We start from the raw sequence: 19,458 nt of genomic DNA, 5'->3' as shown, positions 1-19,458 counted from the left end.
ATCAGGGATCACCCTGAGGCTTCTGAACAGAAGGACAGTGAGATATTAAGACCTTTGGCAAAAATAGGCCTTTATAAAAGTCAGAGCCAGTTAATTCAATCTACCAGCACTGAGGACATATTCTGTTGGCTTTCATTTTTGTTGCCTTTGAGATGCTGACAGGTGCCTTCTAGGTGAGAAAGTCCTGAGGCAGCTATAGGCATGGCCTGAGCCTTAGGGGAGAGGTCAGAACGCGTGTTAAGATTTGGGAGCTTTCTGCAAAGGTGATGCTGGAACTGTGGGAAGAGATGAGGTGAAGAGAATGCTTTACAGGATGCAGAAAACAGGAAAGTCCTGGTCGTTCAAAAAGTAGTGCCTGCAACTGAGGTATAAACTCTAGCTAATTTCTCCATCTCACCGTTTGTTGCACTGTATCCATGTGTCTTTGTCTTTCCCACAGTTACCCTTCTCGGTGCCTTCAATATTCAGTTTCTCATAGCAGTATTTGTCTGATGCTGTCACCTCTGAAGCAGAATAGAGTTTTCTATCAGTGAGAGATACACCACATGAGTTGTTCAGCACGTCTGCAGTAAGGGGAAAACACGCACGACGGACTCTCCTTCACTACAATGTTATCAATTCCAAAAATTGTAGCTATGGTTCACAAGAGTTCCCTATATCAAAAGCATCCATCACTCAGGTACATTTTTCACAACTGCTCCTTTGAAACTTGGAAAACAAATCTATTTAGATCTTTGACAGGACTCAGGCTATAGGTTCTAAGAACAACACTCCTCAGAATTTGGCCAGTCATTAGGGGAAGATGCTACCAAATATTTCATTGAATAAATACTCAATGCTTTAATCTCAGTGCCAAATATAAAGCACGAATTTCTCACTCAGCAAGTTTTATGAATCATAAAGACAATTTTATTAAACGAGTGATATACTATAATTAAAGATTCAAGATACAGCAGTATTTCCACCTTGTTTATTAATTCTTAACAGCTATCGAAAAATGTTACTCTACTTTTAAACAAACTTGAATTCCGGTTAAATCTCTGAAAGTCAAATCACATTTTTAAGTCATGTCAGCATCTTTGTCAGGATTATTTTTGCTAAAGCCAAGGTTGATAGATGGAGCCATCCAAGAGTTAGATCAAAACGACTTTTGCAAATTACTCAAAGATGATTGTCGGTATGTATATATAGATATATTTTAAACTAATTATATTGGTAGTTTCTTTTCCTACTTCTTGCTGTCAGCCACTAATTTTTCTTAAGGGGAAGAAGCACAAACCATATTTCTTTGTCCAGAGCATAAACCTACATAACTAAATTTTTCTCCCATCCCCATGTTTCTCTAGTTGTTCCAAAGAGAGCATACACTTCCCCTCCCAAAAAGATTATAGCCACTGTTTGTGACAATTAAGGATTATCATTATATTTATAGCTTGCTTTCTAATACAAATCATCTCTTGGAAGAGTTTAAAACAAAAACTGCTTTCAAAAGGGCCAGTAATACTTCTGGAAAATATATCACATTTAAATATACATTCAAGTTAAATATGTTTTACATATAAATGTTATATGTTTCCCTCTGAAAATCTGATGAATTTTGAAAGAAATAACATTAAAATATCTTTATGATATGGCAGAAATACCTCAGCAGAAATTCACCTATAACTAGGAAAACCAGCTGGAGTTTAAGAAAGAGAGTTAAGGAAGAAAAAGCAATTCTAGCTAAAATGCTACAGTTCTTATCCAAGGGTCCATGTCCATTCCATGTGGTTGATGGGTTTTGCCTAAGGATGCTAAAGGCAGCATAAGAGGAGCTAAACCCAGGTTTGCTCTATTCTCCAAGCTGCGTGCACTAGAGTGGACGTTACCTGCCTGGCAGCAAAGACACTTTCTGTCCAAAGACACTGCCAGCTAGCCAAGAGGTATGGAGCTGTATCTTCTCAAAGAAGGTGCTTTTCTCTAATTTCCACAAAAGTGCCCCTGCTAAGACCTGCAGTGGCTTTGAAAATCCCCTAGTCATAAAGTAGTTGAAAAATTATTTCCAGCTCACATGTCTTTGGGCCAGATACCATACTTTGAAAAGGATCAAGCCATACTATTTACTCACTTTGCCCCCAGATGTATTTGCATTGTCTATCCCTGGTTTTACATCTTCCTCCAAAGCAAATTCCCTAAAATGGAAAAGCGTACCCATTAGCGACACGACGTCCCCTTCTGTCAGATAACTGAAAAAGTAAATATGACTAGGAAAACTAGTAGATGAGTATTATAAAGGCCTTTTATCTTCAGAGTTGATTACAAAACATTTAATATGATCTTCCTACTTTGATAAGACTTCAGTATTTCTTTCATGCTGGTACACGTGAAACATTTAGGTAAAGATGAAGTAACTTACCTGGACACCATCACAGGAATAACCATCCATCTTATGAATATTGGGGGCACACTAGGAAAAGAAAACAGAAGTATGAACCAAATGCACAGCAAAATATCAAGATGAGCTAATCCCTTTATAAATATTTTCATTTTAAAAATAAAGTCTGATAATATAGGATAGTCTCCCAAACCATCTGAAAATAAAAACAAACAAGATCAAGAGAAATCAAAAGGAAATGTAACAACTGGTGCACTTTCCCCTAAAAATATGGATCGACCAGAGGCAAAAGTAGTTGATTTGTAAATCCTTATTTACAAATAAAAAGAACTGACAGCAATGACTCAGCTAACTTACACAGACACACTATTCCTCAGAGCAAGAAAAACAAGAGCACAAGACAAAAGCAAGGAAGATGACAACAGATGGAGCCATAGGTATGGTTTCCTCTTTTTCACCATGAGAAGTAACATCGCCCTTACCCTTAAAATGACTCTCAAGCAAAGGTCTACCCTGGACATGTTAGAAAAAGACATGCTTTAGAGCCCACCCACCCCCTTTTCTTTCCTTGTAGCAATTGCAGAAAAGACTGCAAAGCATTCTTATGTGGATAGAAACAGAGTGTAATTTTTAAATTTATTATACCTCTTTTCTAGCATTATAGTAATTACATACTCATTTGAGAAAAGTTAGAAAATGTGAAAAAGTAGGAAAAATTAAAGTCTCTCATTTTCCTACCACCCAAAGACAACTATTTTTTATATTTTGGTACATTTTTTTCCTCTACCATTTTCTACAAAATGTGATTTTTTTTTTTTTTTTTTTTTTTTGCAGTACGCGGGCCTCTCACTGCTGTGGCCTCTCCCGTCGCGGAGCACAGGCTCCGGACGCGCAGGCTCAGTGGCCATGGCTCACGGGCCCAGCCGCTCCACGGCATGTGGGATCTTCCCGGACCGGGGCACGGACCCGTGTCCCCTGCATCAGCAGGCGGACTATCAACCACTGCGCCACCAGGGAAGCCCAAAATATGATATATTTAAACATAAGTGTAATCAAGTTATAGATAATGTTTTATATTCTGTTTCAGCCCTTTACTTTCATCATACAAGTTTCCTCACGTCATAATAAACTTTTTTGAAGGTATCATCTTGATAGCTGTAACACATTGCCCTGAGCTAACAAACCATATAATCAATGTACTAAAATATTTAGTTATAACTATCTCCAATTTATGCTGTTACAACCAACGGAACAGGAGCATCTTTGTACGTACATCATTTTCGGATTTAGAATTCTTTTAAAATCCCTGCTTATCATATAATCACATTTCAAAGAAGTTGCTCTAATAGACTTTCATTCCCAGGGCCCATTCACTGTATCTCCGTCATCACTAGGTGTTAGCTTAGAAGCATAATGCTAATTAGATAGTAGGAAAGGAAAGTACTTTTACACAAAAGATCTTTAATCTCTTAGGATGACTACCTTTAAAATAAAGCATTTTTAATGGTTAAAGTAGATATACCACTACTGAATCCCTCTTCTCTAGAGAAAAAAAGATGTGGGCAGTCTTCATTTTGCATGAATTCCACTCACACTAGAGCATGAATTTCACTCACCGTGGTTTTGTTAAACAACACCAGTACCCCAAGGACACAGTTCCAATTTCAGTTACCACAATAGATTAACTGTGAGTAATTGCATGAAGTACAAACTTTGCTACTAGCTCTTCAGTCCACTGATCACTAGGTAAACAAGAGATGCCCATCACAGTCAATGACCCATCTAGTCACTTCTTTCAAAGTCTGTTGGTGATTGCTCGCTGAGCATCTGTTCATTCAGTTCATGCACGGACAACAGAGAATGTAGATTGTCATCTCTCTCTCTCTGGGTGATACCATGTGACATCTTACAAAATCGAATAATTGAAAGAGGAAACTGGCCAACAAAGATGAAAGTGCACCAAAGAAATGAAAAGTGATGACATTGGAAGAGAAATTCAAGTCAAATGTAAATGGTGTGATAGAAAAAAATCACTACGGGAATGGAATGTTGATACCACTGTTCAGCAAAAACTTCCCGTTCACAACTTCACATCTCTTGGAGATATTTCAGGACATTGAAAGCACAAAGGATAAAATGTCAAAAGCTGATACAAACTTAGAAAGGAGTGTGGCAATTCAACAAGGCATAGAAAAGATGCTCACCAAGTGTCATAAGGTTTATGACCAGGAGAAGGTAAGCACAGCTCAAACTACTCTTGGTAAGTTTTTTAACAAAGAAATAAAATACTATAATTTTCAGTGTTTCTGTTTTAATTTAATATGCTAAATAAATGTTAGTTTATTTTTTTTGTTTCCCTATTCATTTAAGACCAACAGTAAGAGAGTTTTTAATCATCTGACATTTTTTAAAGATCGCAGAACAACTGTAACTTTTTCCATTGATTACTAGAATAACTTTACGTGGTTTCAGCTTGCATGGTCATTTGTGTTCCTGCACTAATATGCAAAGTAAGGACTGCCTACATACATGTACACTGAAATCTGTGAACCCCTGACAAAGTTTATCAACTTCCCTATCCTCCCTATTGACAACTAAATGATATTAAATTGAAGAGCAGCTATTAGTGGCAACCTCTGTCAGATAAACAAGAGTCAAGACAGGTCCCTTTTCAGAACCCAATACCTCGTGGGTCTCTCTGCCTTGGCTGACTCCTGTTTCAACCAGCTGAAGAGAAAGAGTCTCTTTGATTCCTCCTTCACTAACTAGACAAAAAGCAAATGCCTTTTACCCTCTACTTTAAACAAAAACAAAATAGTTAAGGCACGTATGTATACAGTCTTAAATTAGTTCAACATTAAGACAAAATCACGCCGAACATCTGCTCAAGCTTTGATTACTGAAACTTCAATTCTCAAAAAATTAATAAAAGGAGGGTGAGAGTTGACATGAAAGAGAAACATGAGTATCTTGTCCATTTCCATTTCACCTGGGGGTCAGCACACTAAACATACTCCTACTTTTCCCCCATTGGGTTTAGAGAAATTATTCGTAAATTACCTGGCTTGAATTTCCTGAGCATGTTTCACGAATATCACAATCATTTACTGCTTCACGGCATACAGTTCCCATAGGCTGAAACTAAAATGAACAAAAATCAATGTGCAAAGCTGTCAAAGGAAAAAAACTCTCACAGTATCATCTTTAAAAAAAGAGAAATGAATATTTTTTTGGATAGGAATAGCTTAAACTAGTTTAAGATGGAAATCTGTGAAAACCACAGTTACTGCATGAAATGTCAACTTAATTGTTCTCAGAGTTTCTCACATATAAAGTAATTTGCATAGTCATCACACATAAGCCTTACAAGATCTTGTTAAAATAGGATGTGCTTGATGGTACATCTGTACCAGAAGGACAGTCAGTCCAAGTTCTAGCAATTCTTCCTTCCAAAGAGCTTTTGGATTTACATTTTACCCTTCATTCTTACTGGCACCTTTATCATATTTTTCTTTTTTACCTCATCAGCCAAGAATTTGGAAGTTACATTTTGGACTGAATTGTAAAAGTTAGATTTTCTGGCAAAGCTGTTTCCTCCCATGCTTTCCTTTACCATCTTCTCTCCTGCCTAATTTTTATACAGATCTATAGCTTGGTCGTTTATTCCTTTCTTAATGTTTCTATTATTTGTATTTGTGTATGAGAGTTTTTTTGTCTGTTTTCAACTCAAGTATTTTTTGTAAGTGTGGGAGTTGTACAACTAAATTTTATGCTTGTTGGATTCATAAATTGCAAGAGTATTCATTATAACAAAACAAAGAGATCTATAAAATTATCATCCTTCTCCTTCCCTCTTTAATCCCACTCTCTTTCCTGCTCCAAAACGTTACTATTTGGGGAGGGATCCTTCCATGCTTTTATCTCTGCTCACACAAACATACACAGTATTCGGGACCCCTCCCCACCCATCCATACACACACACACATACAACTTTCATCTTCTCTCCCTTGTTCACGACCCTCCAGGCATTTCAGTTTCCTGCTGTCCATAGAACATGAGCAGCACACTGCCAACTGCAATCAGGAGTTCAACAGACATTTTTCAGAAGATCAGAACAAAACTTGTGTTCATTCATTCATTCACCAAGTGTTTGCTAGGCACTTAAAATGTGCTAGGGACTCTCTAGCCACTGGAGACTCAGTGGAGAAGAAAACACAAGAATCCTGCTGGCAAGGAACTTACATTCCAGTGAGAGTACATAAGCCATAAAAATAAGGAAATAAGCAAGATAAGTTAATTTCATAAACTCTGGTTCTCTTCCTCCTTGGGATTGGTGCAAGCTACAATTCTAGAACTTCTGAGGTAGAAGTTCGAGCAGGTTTAAGGTAGAGTTTATGTGAGAGTGTAAATGTTCAAGAACTGTCAGGAAACCTCTGAAAGAAAGCATAGTAAAGGAGAACTTGTTCTAAGTGCTGGGATAAAGCAGTAAATAAATCAACCCAAATCCCTGCCCTCTTGGAATTTACATACAAATAAAAGGAGAAAAAGAGTAAAGAAGTAAATAACCAATGAGTCCCCAAATTATGGCTTGAGGACAAACTTTGGTTGGCTACCTGTTTTTTTTGTTTGTTTTTTGTTTGTTTGTTTGTTTTTTGCGGTACGCGGGCCTCTCACTGTTGTGGCCTCTCCCATTGCGGAGCACAGGCCCCGGACTCGCAGGCTCAGCAGCCATGGCTCACGGGCCCAGCCGCTCCACGGCATGCGGGATCTTCCTGGACCGGGGCACGAACCCGTGTCTCCTGCATCGGCAGGCGGACTCTCAACCACTGCGCCACCAGGGAAGCCCGGCTACCTGTTTTTATACATAAAGTTTTATTGGAACACTACCACACCCATTTACTTCTGTATTTTCGATGGCTGCTTTCAAAGAAAGAGTTGAGTAACTGAAACAGAGACCTTATAACCCACAAAGCCTAAACTATTTGCTATCTGGCCCTTTACAGAAAGTGTTTGCCAACTCTGACTTACAGATACATTATTATAAATACATACAGAAGAAAACAAAGATACATATGATTTCTCATCTTGTTCTTCCGTTCCCTCCTTTCCATTCACTCTTCTGCCTGACTCCTTTAGGGACGAGAGTCAGGGTGTGGTGTACAGAAAGTGGCAGAAGAGATCTTACTTGACTGGTAAAGTGGTAACTTATATTCTGGGATAGTTAACGCTGCCCTTTTATTGTATATTTTAATTTTATTATTTTGTACTTGTTCCTGTCAATGATTATATCACAAAGAGTCTAACTGTAGAAATCCAAGAAAAAATGGCATAATTAAATGCATTTTATGGATGGGCAGACTTAAAACACTGAGAATTAAAATAAATGATTGGGGATCCCTGGAAAGCAGCTGGTGGAACTGAGAGAATAAACAGTTGAGGTAGCCAAAATGAAAGAATGTCTGTTTAACATTTGGTTTAATCTTCCTTTTTTAGAGAGTGCTTTCAGAGATCTCTGCCTGCGCTTTGCTTCTCTTAAAACGCTGCCAGAGACACAGTGGTAATGTGGAAACAACAGGAATTGCTGCCAGCGAATGTGGGATGTAACTGCACGTTTATTCCTTACTAGCTGAGGGAGGCTATGCAGGTTATTTCACTTCCTGGAGACTGGCACTGCTCATTGGAAAAATCTGGATACTAATGCCCATCCCCAAAGTGTAGCCATGAGCATTATCTAAGACAGCAGCCTCAACAAGAGGACATTTGGCAATGTCTGAAGACATTGTGGTGTCATGATTTGGAAGGATGCTGCTGGCAACTAGTAGGTAGAAGTCAGGGATATTGCTAAATATCCTACAAGACGCAAGACACACCCTCACAATGAAGAATTATCTGGCCAAAAATGTCAACAGTGCTGGGGTTATGAAACCTGGATATAGGATGACATAATTTGAAAGTGCTTAGTGCAGTTTCTGGCACACAGTAGGGTATTTAATATGATAGGTTCATATTTCACCCTCTCGTAACTCATTAAAGTTAGTCAATCAGCAGATAATCAGTAAGAGAGTGCTCTGCATATTTATTCATTCATTCAACAATTATTTACTGAAGACCTGTACCAATTACAGTGTAAGTGCCTGGCTCTGCCTCCGTAAAATGTACAGACCTGAGGGAGAGGAAGATATTGAACCTCAGAAATAATGTAGAATATTGTACCAGATTTTATATGAGAAGAGAAAAAAGATAGATTTCTTTGAGCAAGGTAAGCCCCAAGTAACTGTAGTCTTGATGTAGAGGCTTAAATATTTGGGGGCAGGTATAGGATACTGTTGGGAGGATGAAAACAGACAAGGTGGATAACGATGCATTAAACTCTCACGCACAACACATGAAAGGTGTTTTAATGTCTAAAGGGATTTCTTTTGTTCCCTCAACAGCTAATGCAAGAGATATACCAAGCTGAGCACCAAGAAGGGAAGGATCTATTGAATATCCACTTGGCTTTACAATAAAGGAAACACATCATTCAAAAAATAGTTTCATTTAAATTATATTTCATTTGATTTTTATTATTGTTATTACATATATATGATAGCACATTAAATGGTTTCATTTAATGTGCATGCTCCTCAGAGAGGCAGCAGAGAGAGGACAAACTCTGGGGATTACAAACATTCAGGCCCTAGCTCCTGACTTGGTATAAGACCCAGGGAAAACTACTTAATCACTACAAGTTTCTGTGTTCTCATCTGTTAGATGGGAAAAAAATAGTAACTACTCCCGACAAAGTTTGTGAGGCTCCTGTAAAGCACCTGGCACTTAGTCACTCAACAAATGTTAGGTCTTACTATTGTTATTTGCTTATATTTACCTAGCCTTAACAATTTAATCAAATATGTCCTCTTTTCTATCAGCTGGTTATTACTCAACATTTATTTACCTTGCACTTTTTACAACAAAGACCATCACTGCACTGGGAGTCTTGAGTCAAGGTGCATTTCTTACAACACTCTGCTCCTTCAAGGACACATTCCTAAGGAATATAAACGTTTGCAAAACGTCAGAGAATGGTGTCATTTTCCTGAAAGTACCAGGATATTTTCTAAAACCAATGTACAGCCTCAAAGTAAGCATCTTTCTTCCACAAATCTTATGAAATTTCTAGGCATAACACTTGCTCTTCATGTTTCAGTGTGTGAACCTGGAATAACCCCGAACAACCTAAAGAAATCATCCCAACACCCAGAGACTTACTGCCGGGGTCCCACAGTCACACTCCTCTCCAGTTTCAATGAAGCCATTGCCACACTCAGGAGGATCAAGAAGCTGTGGAATGAAAACCAAAAAGGGCACTAAAATGCAGAAAAATCAACATCAAAGACCTTACGAGAGACCACAAGTGCCACACTTACACTTCTGGCCTATCTGTCAGTCATTCCAAAATATATTTTTATTTTCCTAAACTGCAAAGTATGACTTCAGAATTTTAGAACTGGAAACTTTAGAACATAGTGTCTGAGATTGTTTCCATTTCATAGTTAATCATATTTTCATATATAACATACCTATCAAGCAGGGTCTGATAAGTGTCATCAAAATAAAAGATGATCTTGGCATTGGCTAAAACCAAGCCAGATGGACTCCTGAAATTTCATTTCAAACAGGACGCAAGGGATTTGGAGTCAGACATCTGGATTCAAATTGTGGCTCAGCTACTTATCTTGCGCAAATGGCTTGCCATCTCAGAGCCCAAGTGTTTTCGTATTTAAGACAGGAATAATAATAATATTAGCTTCCCATCTACTTAATGAATTGTTATGAGGATCAAGTTCAATTACCTGCGAAAAGCCCTTTATTAACTGTTATTTCCTTGTGAAACAGAAAGTTTTTTCATGGACAATAAGGAAAACATCACAAAAATTAATAAATCCACTGATTTATTTAATATAAAATACAACTCTTCCTATTAAGATAGCTCTGCAGAGAACAGCAATAATAATTTGCCCCAGAGATGGAAGCAGTTTTTGGCCTGTACAAGAGTATATTTTGAGACTTATATTTTTTAACTTTCTGCTGATTTTATTATCTTTTGAGTATAATTTATCTTATGGTGATAGGTAAAACTAGTAAATAGTAAATAGCTGCTATGTTCCAGATATATAATATTCATTCAAAAGTTAATACAAGTTTACATATTATAGAATGGAAGTGAGTACACACCCACATGCATGCACGCACACACACACACTTTCTTAACCAACTAGAAGGAAAAAACAAGCAAACAAACAAAAAAAAATCAAGAAAGCAACAACAAAAGTCCCCACCTAATTTCAAATACTCTCTCCTCTCCTACAAAAGAATCAACTCATCTCTAGATTTCATTTTTAGTTGAACGGATCATAATGAATGAGGCAGCTTTGAAAGCCAAAACTAAAACTCTCCAGATGAAAAAACACAGTTATTCTCTTACTCCGGGCTCAGAATAATCAATTAGTTTGGTTGAAAGACTTGAATTGTTTTTCATTTATAGAAGCAGGAATTTAGTTCCAATATCCCTTCTGAAGCTTTTGGAAAGAGTCTTAAAATTGTCAATTTGCTTTTCAGTGCAGTATGAAATTTCCTAACTTTCACTGGAGTGAACAGAGAGTGAAACCAGGTAAATGATTACAAAGGCAATGCCACGTATCACTGTGATACACTGTGATACACTTCATAGTTCACATAATTACTGAGGATAAAACACTCTTCTTTAACATGGGAAGTCTTCCAAATGTATGATGAAGACCTGTTTTCTAGTCAGTAACTAGAGGATGCTCTGCAAGCTATGAAAGCCTCTGACAGTCTCAGTACAGACCTTCTCCTTTTTAGCAGACTTAGTTTTTATATTGAGAAGTGTTGTAATTTTGATAGTTTTTATATTGAGAAGTATTGTAATTTTGATCGTACTGCTCATTCTGAAAGGCAGTGGTGGGGAGTAAAGAGGGGAGACAGGCCTCCTTTTCTACCAGTATGAATTGTGATTCGGTATCCAAAGGCAGGGGAGGGGGAATGTATCAAGAACATGAAAAAGAAAAGCAAAGTGAAACCATTTTTGTAAGCTAACCCTGAATCCTCATTTGGCCATATAAAAAGAAAATGGACATTTTTCAGAAAGCAAAACTAATTTCTACCTGCTTTTTATTCCCATCAGAATAACCCCAAATGCCCAAGATTAAGTCAACTTAGAAATATAGATATTTAGTGTATCTAGAATGTGTATATATAAGCTAGTTGAAAAGCTTTCTTTTATAAGACACAATGAATGAAAATCTGTGTTTACAATACTTTAGAAAGATTAATAACTAATAACTCTGATCACACTTATTACCTTAGAAGGTTTGTTGAAAAGGCAGGCACCACCTCCACTATTCAGGAAGTCATGATACTCTTCAATATTACACTGGGTGAACTTTTTAGGAAGATAATAGCTATAAAAGAGAAGAAAAGCAATAGCTGGGTACAATTTTAGTCTCCCTTGTTTGTAGATTAGTCTTAAAACTGAACACTGTTAACATTGTACATTATTCCTAAAAAACAAAAAAAGAATAAATAAATTCCACTTATGTATAACATTTGCATTCAATCCGTAAGAGTTTATTCAATAAGCAGTTTTCTAAATTTTTCATTAGGTGGCTAATAGTAACTACGGTTTGCTCATTATCTGCATATCCATTCAAAGGAAACACACCTATAGTACCTGTAATTTCCATCAAAGAGAGTTAGAAATAATTTATTTCACAATGAGTCTTTCCTAAATATTAAACCTGGGCTGGAACCCAAACTGCAGGGCATTCTGCAAAATAACTGACTTATAATCTCCGAATGTGTCAAAGCCATGACAGTCAAAGAAAGACTGAGGAATTATTCCAGATTGAAGAGAACAAAAACTGACTGTGATGCCTGATTCTGAAGCGTTTGCTAAAATGACATGGAAGAAACACAGGGCTGATCTTGAATGAGGGATAAGAATTAGATGATTTTCTTGGTGGTATTGTGGTCCTATAGGAAGATGCCTTTGTTTGCAGAAAGGCACATAAAGTTAGGTATTTGGAGGTGATAGGCACCATGTAAAAACTTGCAATTCAGAGACAAAAAGGTTCTTTGTAACTATTCTTCTAACTCTTCAAGTTTCAGACTGCTTCAAAATACAAAAAAAAAAAAAAAAAAATTATACCCCCCCAAAATAATCAAGGGTCAATAGAAAAAAGAAACCTCGCGGTAGAGCAATTTGGAACTATGCATTAAGAATCTTCAGAATGTGAAATATCCTTAAATCTAGTAATTTTACTCTCAGAAATTTTTCTTGAGGAGTTGATTTGCTATGTGTGCAGAGATGTCTGAATAAAGATATTTATGGTGGCACAATTTATAGTAGCAAATAACATGAAAATAATCTAAATGTTCAACAGTAGAAAACTGTTAACTAAACTGTGATATATTAATAAAATAGAATACCATGTACTTATTAGTATTCATGGTAGTGTTAAAGAATGAAGGCTCAGAAAAATGCTGACTATATATAATGTTAAGTAAAAAATGAATAAACTGTTATATGCAACATAATCCAAATTTTATAAAACAGTAAACATGTAAAGAGAAAAAACTACTGGATTTATTTTATTTTATTTTTTAGCCACGCCACACGGCATGCAGGATCTTAGTTCCTGACCAGGGATCGAACCCATGCCCTGTACAGTGGAAGCACAGAGTCCTAACCACTAGACCGCTAGCAAAGTCCCAAAACTGCTAGATTTAAGCAGCAGTATTTTAACATTAACCACAGTTGTCACCCAATGGTGAGAAAAGAGGTGATACAAATTTTATTTTCTGTATTTTTCAAAAATTATTTTACATTGAGCTTTGTATAAAAGTGAAAACACAATTAAGATAAGAATGGAAAGTCTCTCCCACTAGCCTGTCCGTTTATATGCCTACTTCTTCCTAGCATAACGATTAACGCTTAAGTGAACTGACTAATGGAATTTACGATTATTTACCCTAAACTCATTTACCAAGTATTTCATGCCAAACTCTCCAAATAAAGTTGTCTTGGGTTTAAACTGTCTGAACTACTTTACTTCCTTTGCTTCATTTTCCTAATAAGTAATAAACTTTATTATTTTAAAATTTTCTTATATATATTACTTCCTTTTTGCTTTTCAGTGCCTACACTTCAGCCAATGTTTTTATCGCCTTATCTATAATCCATTGTATATATCCCTGTCAGGATTATGGAATTTAAACAGGAATTTCTTCAAGTTCCCTCTTTATTCTACTGGTCAAAATCGGAGGTGGTTCTCTACTGCTATAGAAGAAAGTCACTGATTTTCAGTGTTGGACCCTTAGAAGTCAAAGTCTAGTTCAGCCCCAGCCCTGCAAAGGCACCATCAGGGGGTTCAGGTTAGCCCAGCCTCCTGCCCACTACACAGCTGGGAGCTCAGTCTGCTCTCCAGTAGTGACAAGAAACTCTTCCCAGATAGGGAAGCTCTTTTTACACATGAAGAGTTGAAATCTGTACATTGCACTTACCTTCCCTATGCCACATCTGACTTCCTATAACTGCCGCACACAGTCCTGTATTGTTAACTATATCAATGAGACTAATTCTTTACCATACCATGGCCCTTCCAATACCTGAAAGCAGATACCATTTCTCTCCCTAAGCTTGGCCCCAAAGCTTCTTTTTTGCAGGGTAACAAATCTATTCAATGCATTCTTACATTTTTAATTCTTATACCTTTAAATAGGACCGACAGTCTTCATTTCAACAATGCTTTCCAACATTTAACAATACAGAGGAACTTCGGAAAGTAGAAATGGGAGGGAATTTACCCATGGGAAATATATGTCCATAATTAGTGCTGATAGGTGATGTTTGGCACAGATCAAATCATATCTGGCATCATACCAGACAATGTTTTATGTAAAGAGCTTTTCTCTTGTATGCAGCTATTTGATGTAAGGAGTTCCAATGCAAAGAGCTACGCATATTCAAGTGTAGCCATTGATTTTGCTGCATATTATGCTTAGTGCTAAGCAGATTGTCTGTATAATTCTTTTAGTTAATCAGAATAATCAGACAAGATTAAAAAACAAGAACCTCTAGCATGGAATTTAGTAATTGTTAGAAAATTACAACTACAAAGACTTTTATCATTTCTTCTTAATACTAAGCAAAAAGTCCAAAGATTTTTTTTTTTTTTTTTGCGGTACGCGGGCCTCTCACTGCTGTGGCCTCTCCCCTTGCGGAGCACAGGCTCCGGACGCGCAGGCTCAGCGGCCATGGCTCACGGGCCCAGCTGCTCCACGGCATCTGGGATCTTCCCGGACCGGGGCACGAAACCGTGTCCCCTGCATCGGCAGGCGGACTCTCAACCACTGCGCCACCAGGGAAGCCCAGTCCAAAGATATTTTGAAAAATATTTTAAACACAAAAAGTCCAAAGATATTTTGAAAAATATTTGCATGTATATTCCCTCCATCATCTATTCTTCTTGTCATGCATATGCTGGGAGTTCACATTTCAAATGCAATCAATACATATTTATTGAAAAACAAGTCTGTACAAGAGAGTATGGTGTGAGGTCTGACAAAAATAAAAATTAGTGCAATATATAATCCTAAAAAATTTACAAATTTTAATTGGTGAGAGGAAACAAAGACATACAGAATCAAATTATAATGCAGGAGTTAAAAATTATAATAAATCTCAAGTGGTTAAAAATGTGGTTAGATAGAAAAAAAACTGAGAATTCCAGATGAAGAGAATATATTAAAGAAATCAAAAGAAGCTGGAAATTCATGTACAATTATGATGAGCATATTTTTCAGAGGCTGAACATCCATGTAGGATTACGGTTAACAAATCAGAAAAGGTGGAAACCCATATACAATTATGGTAAACAAACTGCATAAATAGTAGTAGAAAATGAGATTGCCGATGAGTATGAAGAAAGATTATGGACCTCTAAATACTGAAGGAAGGAATGTGAACCTTATTCTTTACACAATGGAGACACAAAAGTTCTGAGCAGGAAAATGACATGATTCGTCTGTTTGACATAAAAATTCATGTGCATTAAAAGAAGAATGGAGAAATTGTGCTGTACACATTCAATGAACTAGAGCTGTATATATATATATATATATATATATATATATATATATGTACATCAGCATGGATGAACCCCACAAACATAAAGCTGATCAAGAAAGTAAGTCACAGAAAAATAAATATAGTATGACGCCTTTCATATAAACTGAAAACATGCAAAGCCATGCTATGTATTACTCCAACACACACACACATATACAGTAAAAGTATAAAAAAGGACCTGTGAATGATATAGACCAAATTTGACCTGTGAATGATGTAAACCAAATTTGACCTGTGAATGATATAAACCAAATTCAAGATGGTGGTTACCTTAGCCGGGGTTGGGAACCGATAAGACAGAACACAGGGGGATTTAACGGTGCGGACAGTGTCTTGTTTTGTTTTTATCTAGGTGATCGTATACAAGTGTATACTCTTTTATTCTTTATACCTTTCAATTATGATGGAAGTGGAGTTCAGGAGGGGAGAGAGGGAGCCTGAAAGCTGTGTAAGTAGCTCGAATGTTATCAAAATAATAACAGCACAAGATTATAAAAGTTTAAAGTAAGGTGGTAATGATAAGCTTGGCATGAAAGGGATGGCTGTAAAATTTATTTAGAAAGAATAAAAGATTGATGCCTGATAGTGTGTCAAGGGTATGACAGTATAAAAATGAAAACTTTTCTTAGGAAATGGACTGAGCACACCACTTCCCACTCTTAATTCACACAGGGAGCTTGAAATCAGCCACTGTGGGAGCATTTACACCATAGGCTTCTACATAAGGTAGAAGGCTGCTGGAAATCTGAGAAAACTACTCATCAGGGCTCTCTTCTTGTTTTTGCTTTTGAGACACACTTCTGTTTATAACTCATTTAATTAGAATAGAAGAAGATAAAAGGAAAGGGAATTAGAAAGTAAGCCTTCAAGAACAAAGGCTTGCTCATTGTTGCTTCAAGCCTTCAAGAACAAAGGCTTGCTCATTGTTGCTCATTTCTTACATTTCCAGACTAAATTCAAGGCTAAAAAGTCTTTGATCAAACTACAACAAGGTACCACCTCACACTGGTCAAAATGGCCATCTTTAAAAAATTTACGAATAACAAATGCTGGAGAGGGTGTGGAGAAAAGGGAACCCTCCTACACTGTTGATGGGTGCAGCCACTCTGGAAAACATTATGGAGGTTCCTCAATAAACTAAAAATAGAATTACCGTATGATCCAGCAATTCCACTCCTAGGCATATATCCAGACAAAACTATAATTCAAAAAGATACATGCACCCCAATGTTCACAGCAGCACTATTTACAATAGCCAAGACATGGAAACAACCTAAATGTCCATCAACAGATGAATGGATAAAGAAGATGTGGTAATATATACAATGGAATACTACTCAGCCATTAAAAAGAATGAAATAATGCCATTTGCCGCAACATGGATGCAACTAGAGATTATCATTCTGAGTGAAGTAAGTCAGAAAGATACAGACAAATACCATATAATACCACTTATATGTGGAATCTAAAATATGACACAAATGAACTTATCTACAAAACAGACTCACAGACATAGAGAACAGACTTGGGTTTGCCGGGGGGAGGGATGGATTGGGAGTTTGGGATTAGCAGATGCAAACTATTATATATAGAATGGATAAAGAACAAGGTCCTACTGTATAGCAAAGAGAACTATATTCAATATCCTGTAATAAACCATAATGGAAAAAATATGAAAAAGAATGTATATATGTATGTATACCTGAATCACTTTGCTGTACAGTAGAACTTAATGCAACACTGTAAATCAACTATACTTCAATAAATTTTTTAAAAAAGAAAGAAATGCTTTAAAACAATTATATTTCCCTGAAGTTGGTGGAATCATATATCCTGCATGCCCCTGACTCACCACATTTCAAATTCCCCCAGCCAAAAAAAAACCTTTGACCTACTAGCTTAAAGAACAGCAATTGTTTTCATAAATAAGAGACTATTTTGTGAAAATATATTCCCTACAGAGCCATTGAGAATATCTACTTCCAATTTTAAATGCCTGTGGTAAGGTTCCAGGCACTAAGTTATTGAGTGTCATCCTCCTAAGAAGACAACAGCACAGCAGAGAAAGGAACAGTGAGTTATTTTTAAATAGAAGTGGCTCACCCAGTGTCTCCCATTATGCATCCAGACCACGTGTCCTCACATTTACACTCACCTAAGAGAAAATGAATACACATGCCTTGTTACAAAGTGAAAACAGATGCATTAGAGTAGTTACTATTTTAAAAAGTATATGTTCTGTTTTATGTAAAGCATAGCAACAAAAATCTATTGTACTTTGACCCTATCGAGCTTATATCATTTTTACTAAAATAAAATCTTTTCATATTTTAACAAGTGGCCATATTTGTAAAGCACTCACTTAAAATGGCTTACCAATCAAATACCAATGAAATAGTGATGTACCACTACAGGATTCTGGTTTCATAAGCCTTTATTGGAATTCTAATAATTTCTCATCCATTTTTAAAACCTCTGCACCCAAGGCTTCTGGTAGAAGGCAGTAGAGTATATTGGTTAAGCAAAAGGTCCTCAGAATCAGAAATACCTAGGTTCAAAATCTGGGTATGCCACTTAATATATGTGTAATCTTGGAGACATTACACTTTTAAGATCTAGTCACTTTATCTGTAAAATGGGAGCTGATAATGAATATCTTGCAGGATTATCTTGAGGATTAAATGAGCATCTAGATGTATATAATTCTGGCATTCAATTATCTGTTATATAATGGGTACTTCATAAATGGTAATAGTTGTAGTTAATATAAACGATCATATTTATTACTAAAATAATACAATAAATATGATTATAATCAACTTACTCCAAATATATAGTGTTTATCCATTCCTGGTAAAGTAACTTTACCTACTTGGGAAAATATATTCATCATAGATGCTAAACCTAGCATATTTTACTAGGCCCATATTGTATTAAGCCCTTTATCAGGTCTGATCCTGGCAGGCAAACTCTACCTCTGTGGCAATACTAAAAGATGTTTTAAATAAACTGTAATAAAGTAGTATGCCTTATGAATAACTTATATTAGCATAGGCTTAGTGGAAATGCTTGGGTTTTGGAGTCACACAGACCCACCTCTATAACCCACCTTGTGAACTTAATGCAATTTACTTCTAAGTTTATTCATTCAATGACACTGGTTTGAACACCTCCTACGTGCCAGGCTCTGTTCTTAGCACTGGGATACATAACTAATCAAAATAAAGGGCCCTTTCTTCAGGAAGCTCACATTCTAGCACAGGAGATAGTCAATAAATAATAAACCTGAAAAGCAAATGACTTATATGGTACAAAAATACAGAAAAAAAAAACAACAGTATGCCTTAAACCTTTATGCCCAGACCATTTAAAATTACCAAACTGAAATTATGTCCTTTTTTAGATTAAATTCAACTGTGAATTTAACATCACCTGGCTTTAAATGTTTATTATACATGGAGAAAATTCATCTGTAATGTAAATATTAACATTTGTATTACTTTTGGAAAAAAAAAATTTTGTGTCCTGGATATCTTTATATTATCACTTAAACTCTTTTGATCTATCAACTGAATTAAAGAATTTCATTCTCTAAAATATTTTTCAGATAGTCTACTTTAAATACAACTAAACCACACATGTACTTAAACTTACCGCTTGCTAACTTTCTTTTGTCTGAGATAATACCAATATTATGGGCTAACGACTGGGCAAGTGTAACTGCCATTAAATCCGTTTTCCCAAACTGAAAGACAAAAATAAAATACTTGTAAATGCAAATTATTTTTTATTTAAGATGGGCCAGAGAAAATGTCACAATATAATTGAAAATAAGTAATTTCTGAGCATTTTATTTAGCAGAGGTTAAACACATAATAGCTAGTGCTGAAC

General features: G+C 36.3%; 1 protein-coding gene across 16 annotated transcripts in view; it reads right to left on the bottom strand.

Moving 5' to 3' along the window:
* Nucleotides 1-19,458, bottom strand: part of ADAM22 (ADAM metallopeptidase domain 22) — a 240,513-nt gene that overhangs the window by 42,413 nt on the left and 178,642 nt on the right. For all 16 annotated transcript variants that reach the window (XM_060156988.1, XM_060156996.1, XM_060156999.1 and 13 more), the window contains 9 exons: nucleotides 19,222-19,312; nucleotides 17,671-17,722; nucleotides 11,740-11,839; nucleotides 9,627-9,698; nucleotides 9,313-9,405; nucleotides 5,435-5,515; nucleotides 2,396-2,446; nucleotides 2,108-2,171; nucleotides 398-503 (listed from right to left, as the gene is read on the bottom strand). In XM_060156988.1, the coding sequence (XP_060012971.1) occupies nucleotides 398-503; nucleotides 2,108-2,171; nucleotides 2,396-2,446; nucleotides 5,435-5,515; nucleotides 9,313-9,405; nucleotides 9,627-9,698; nucleotides 11,740-11,839; nucleotides 17,671-17,722; nucleotides 19,222-19,312 (710 nt within the window). The remainder of the gene's footprint in view (nucleotides 1-397; nucleotides 504-2,107; nucleotides 2,172-2,395; nucleotides 2,447-5,434; nucleotides 5,516-9,312; nucleotides 9,406-9,626; nucleotides 9,699-11,739; nucleotides 11,840-17,670; nucleotides 17,723-19,221; nucleotides 19,313-19,458) is intronic.

Source organism: Lagenorhynchus albirostris, chromosome 8, assembly GCF_949774975.1.
Source record: "Lagenorhynchus albirostris chromosome 8, mLagAlb1.1, whole genome shotgun sequence".
In the NCBI taxonomy this organism is placed as follows: Eukaryota; Metazoa; Chordata; class Mammalia; order Artiodactyla; family Delphinidae; genus Lagenorhynchus; species Lagenorhynchus albirostris.
The sequence above is the reverse complement of the archived record's forward strand: the minus strand, read 5'-3'. Positions and strand labels throughout refer to the sequence as shown.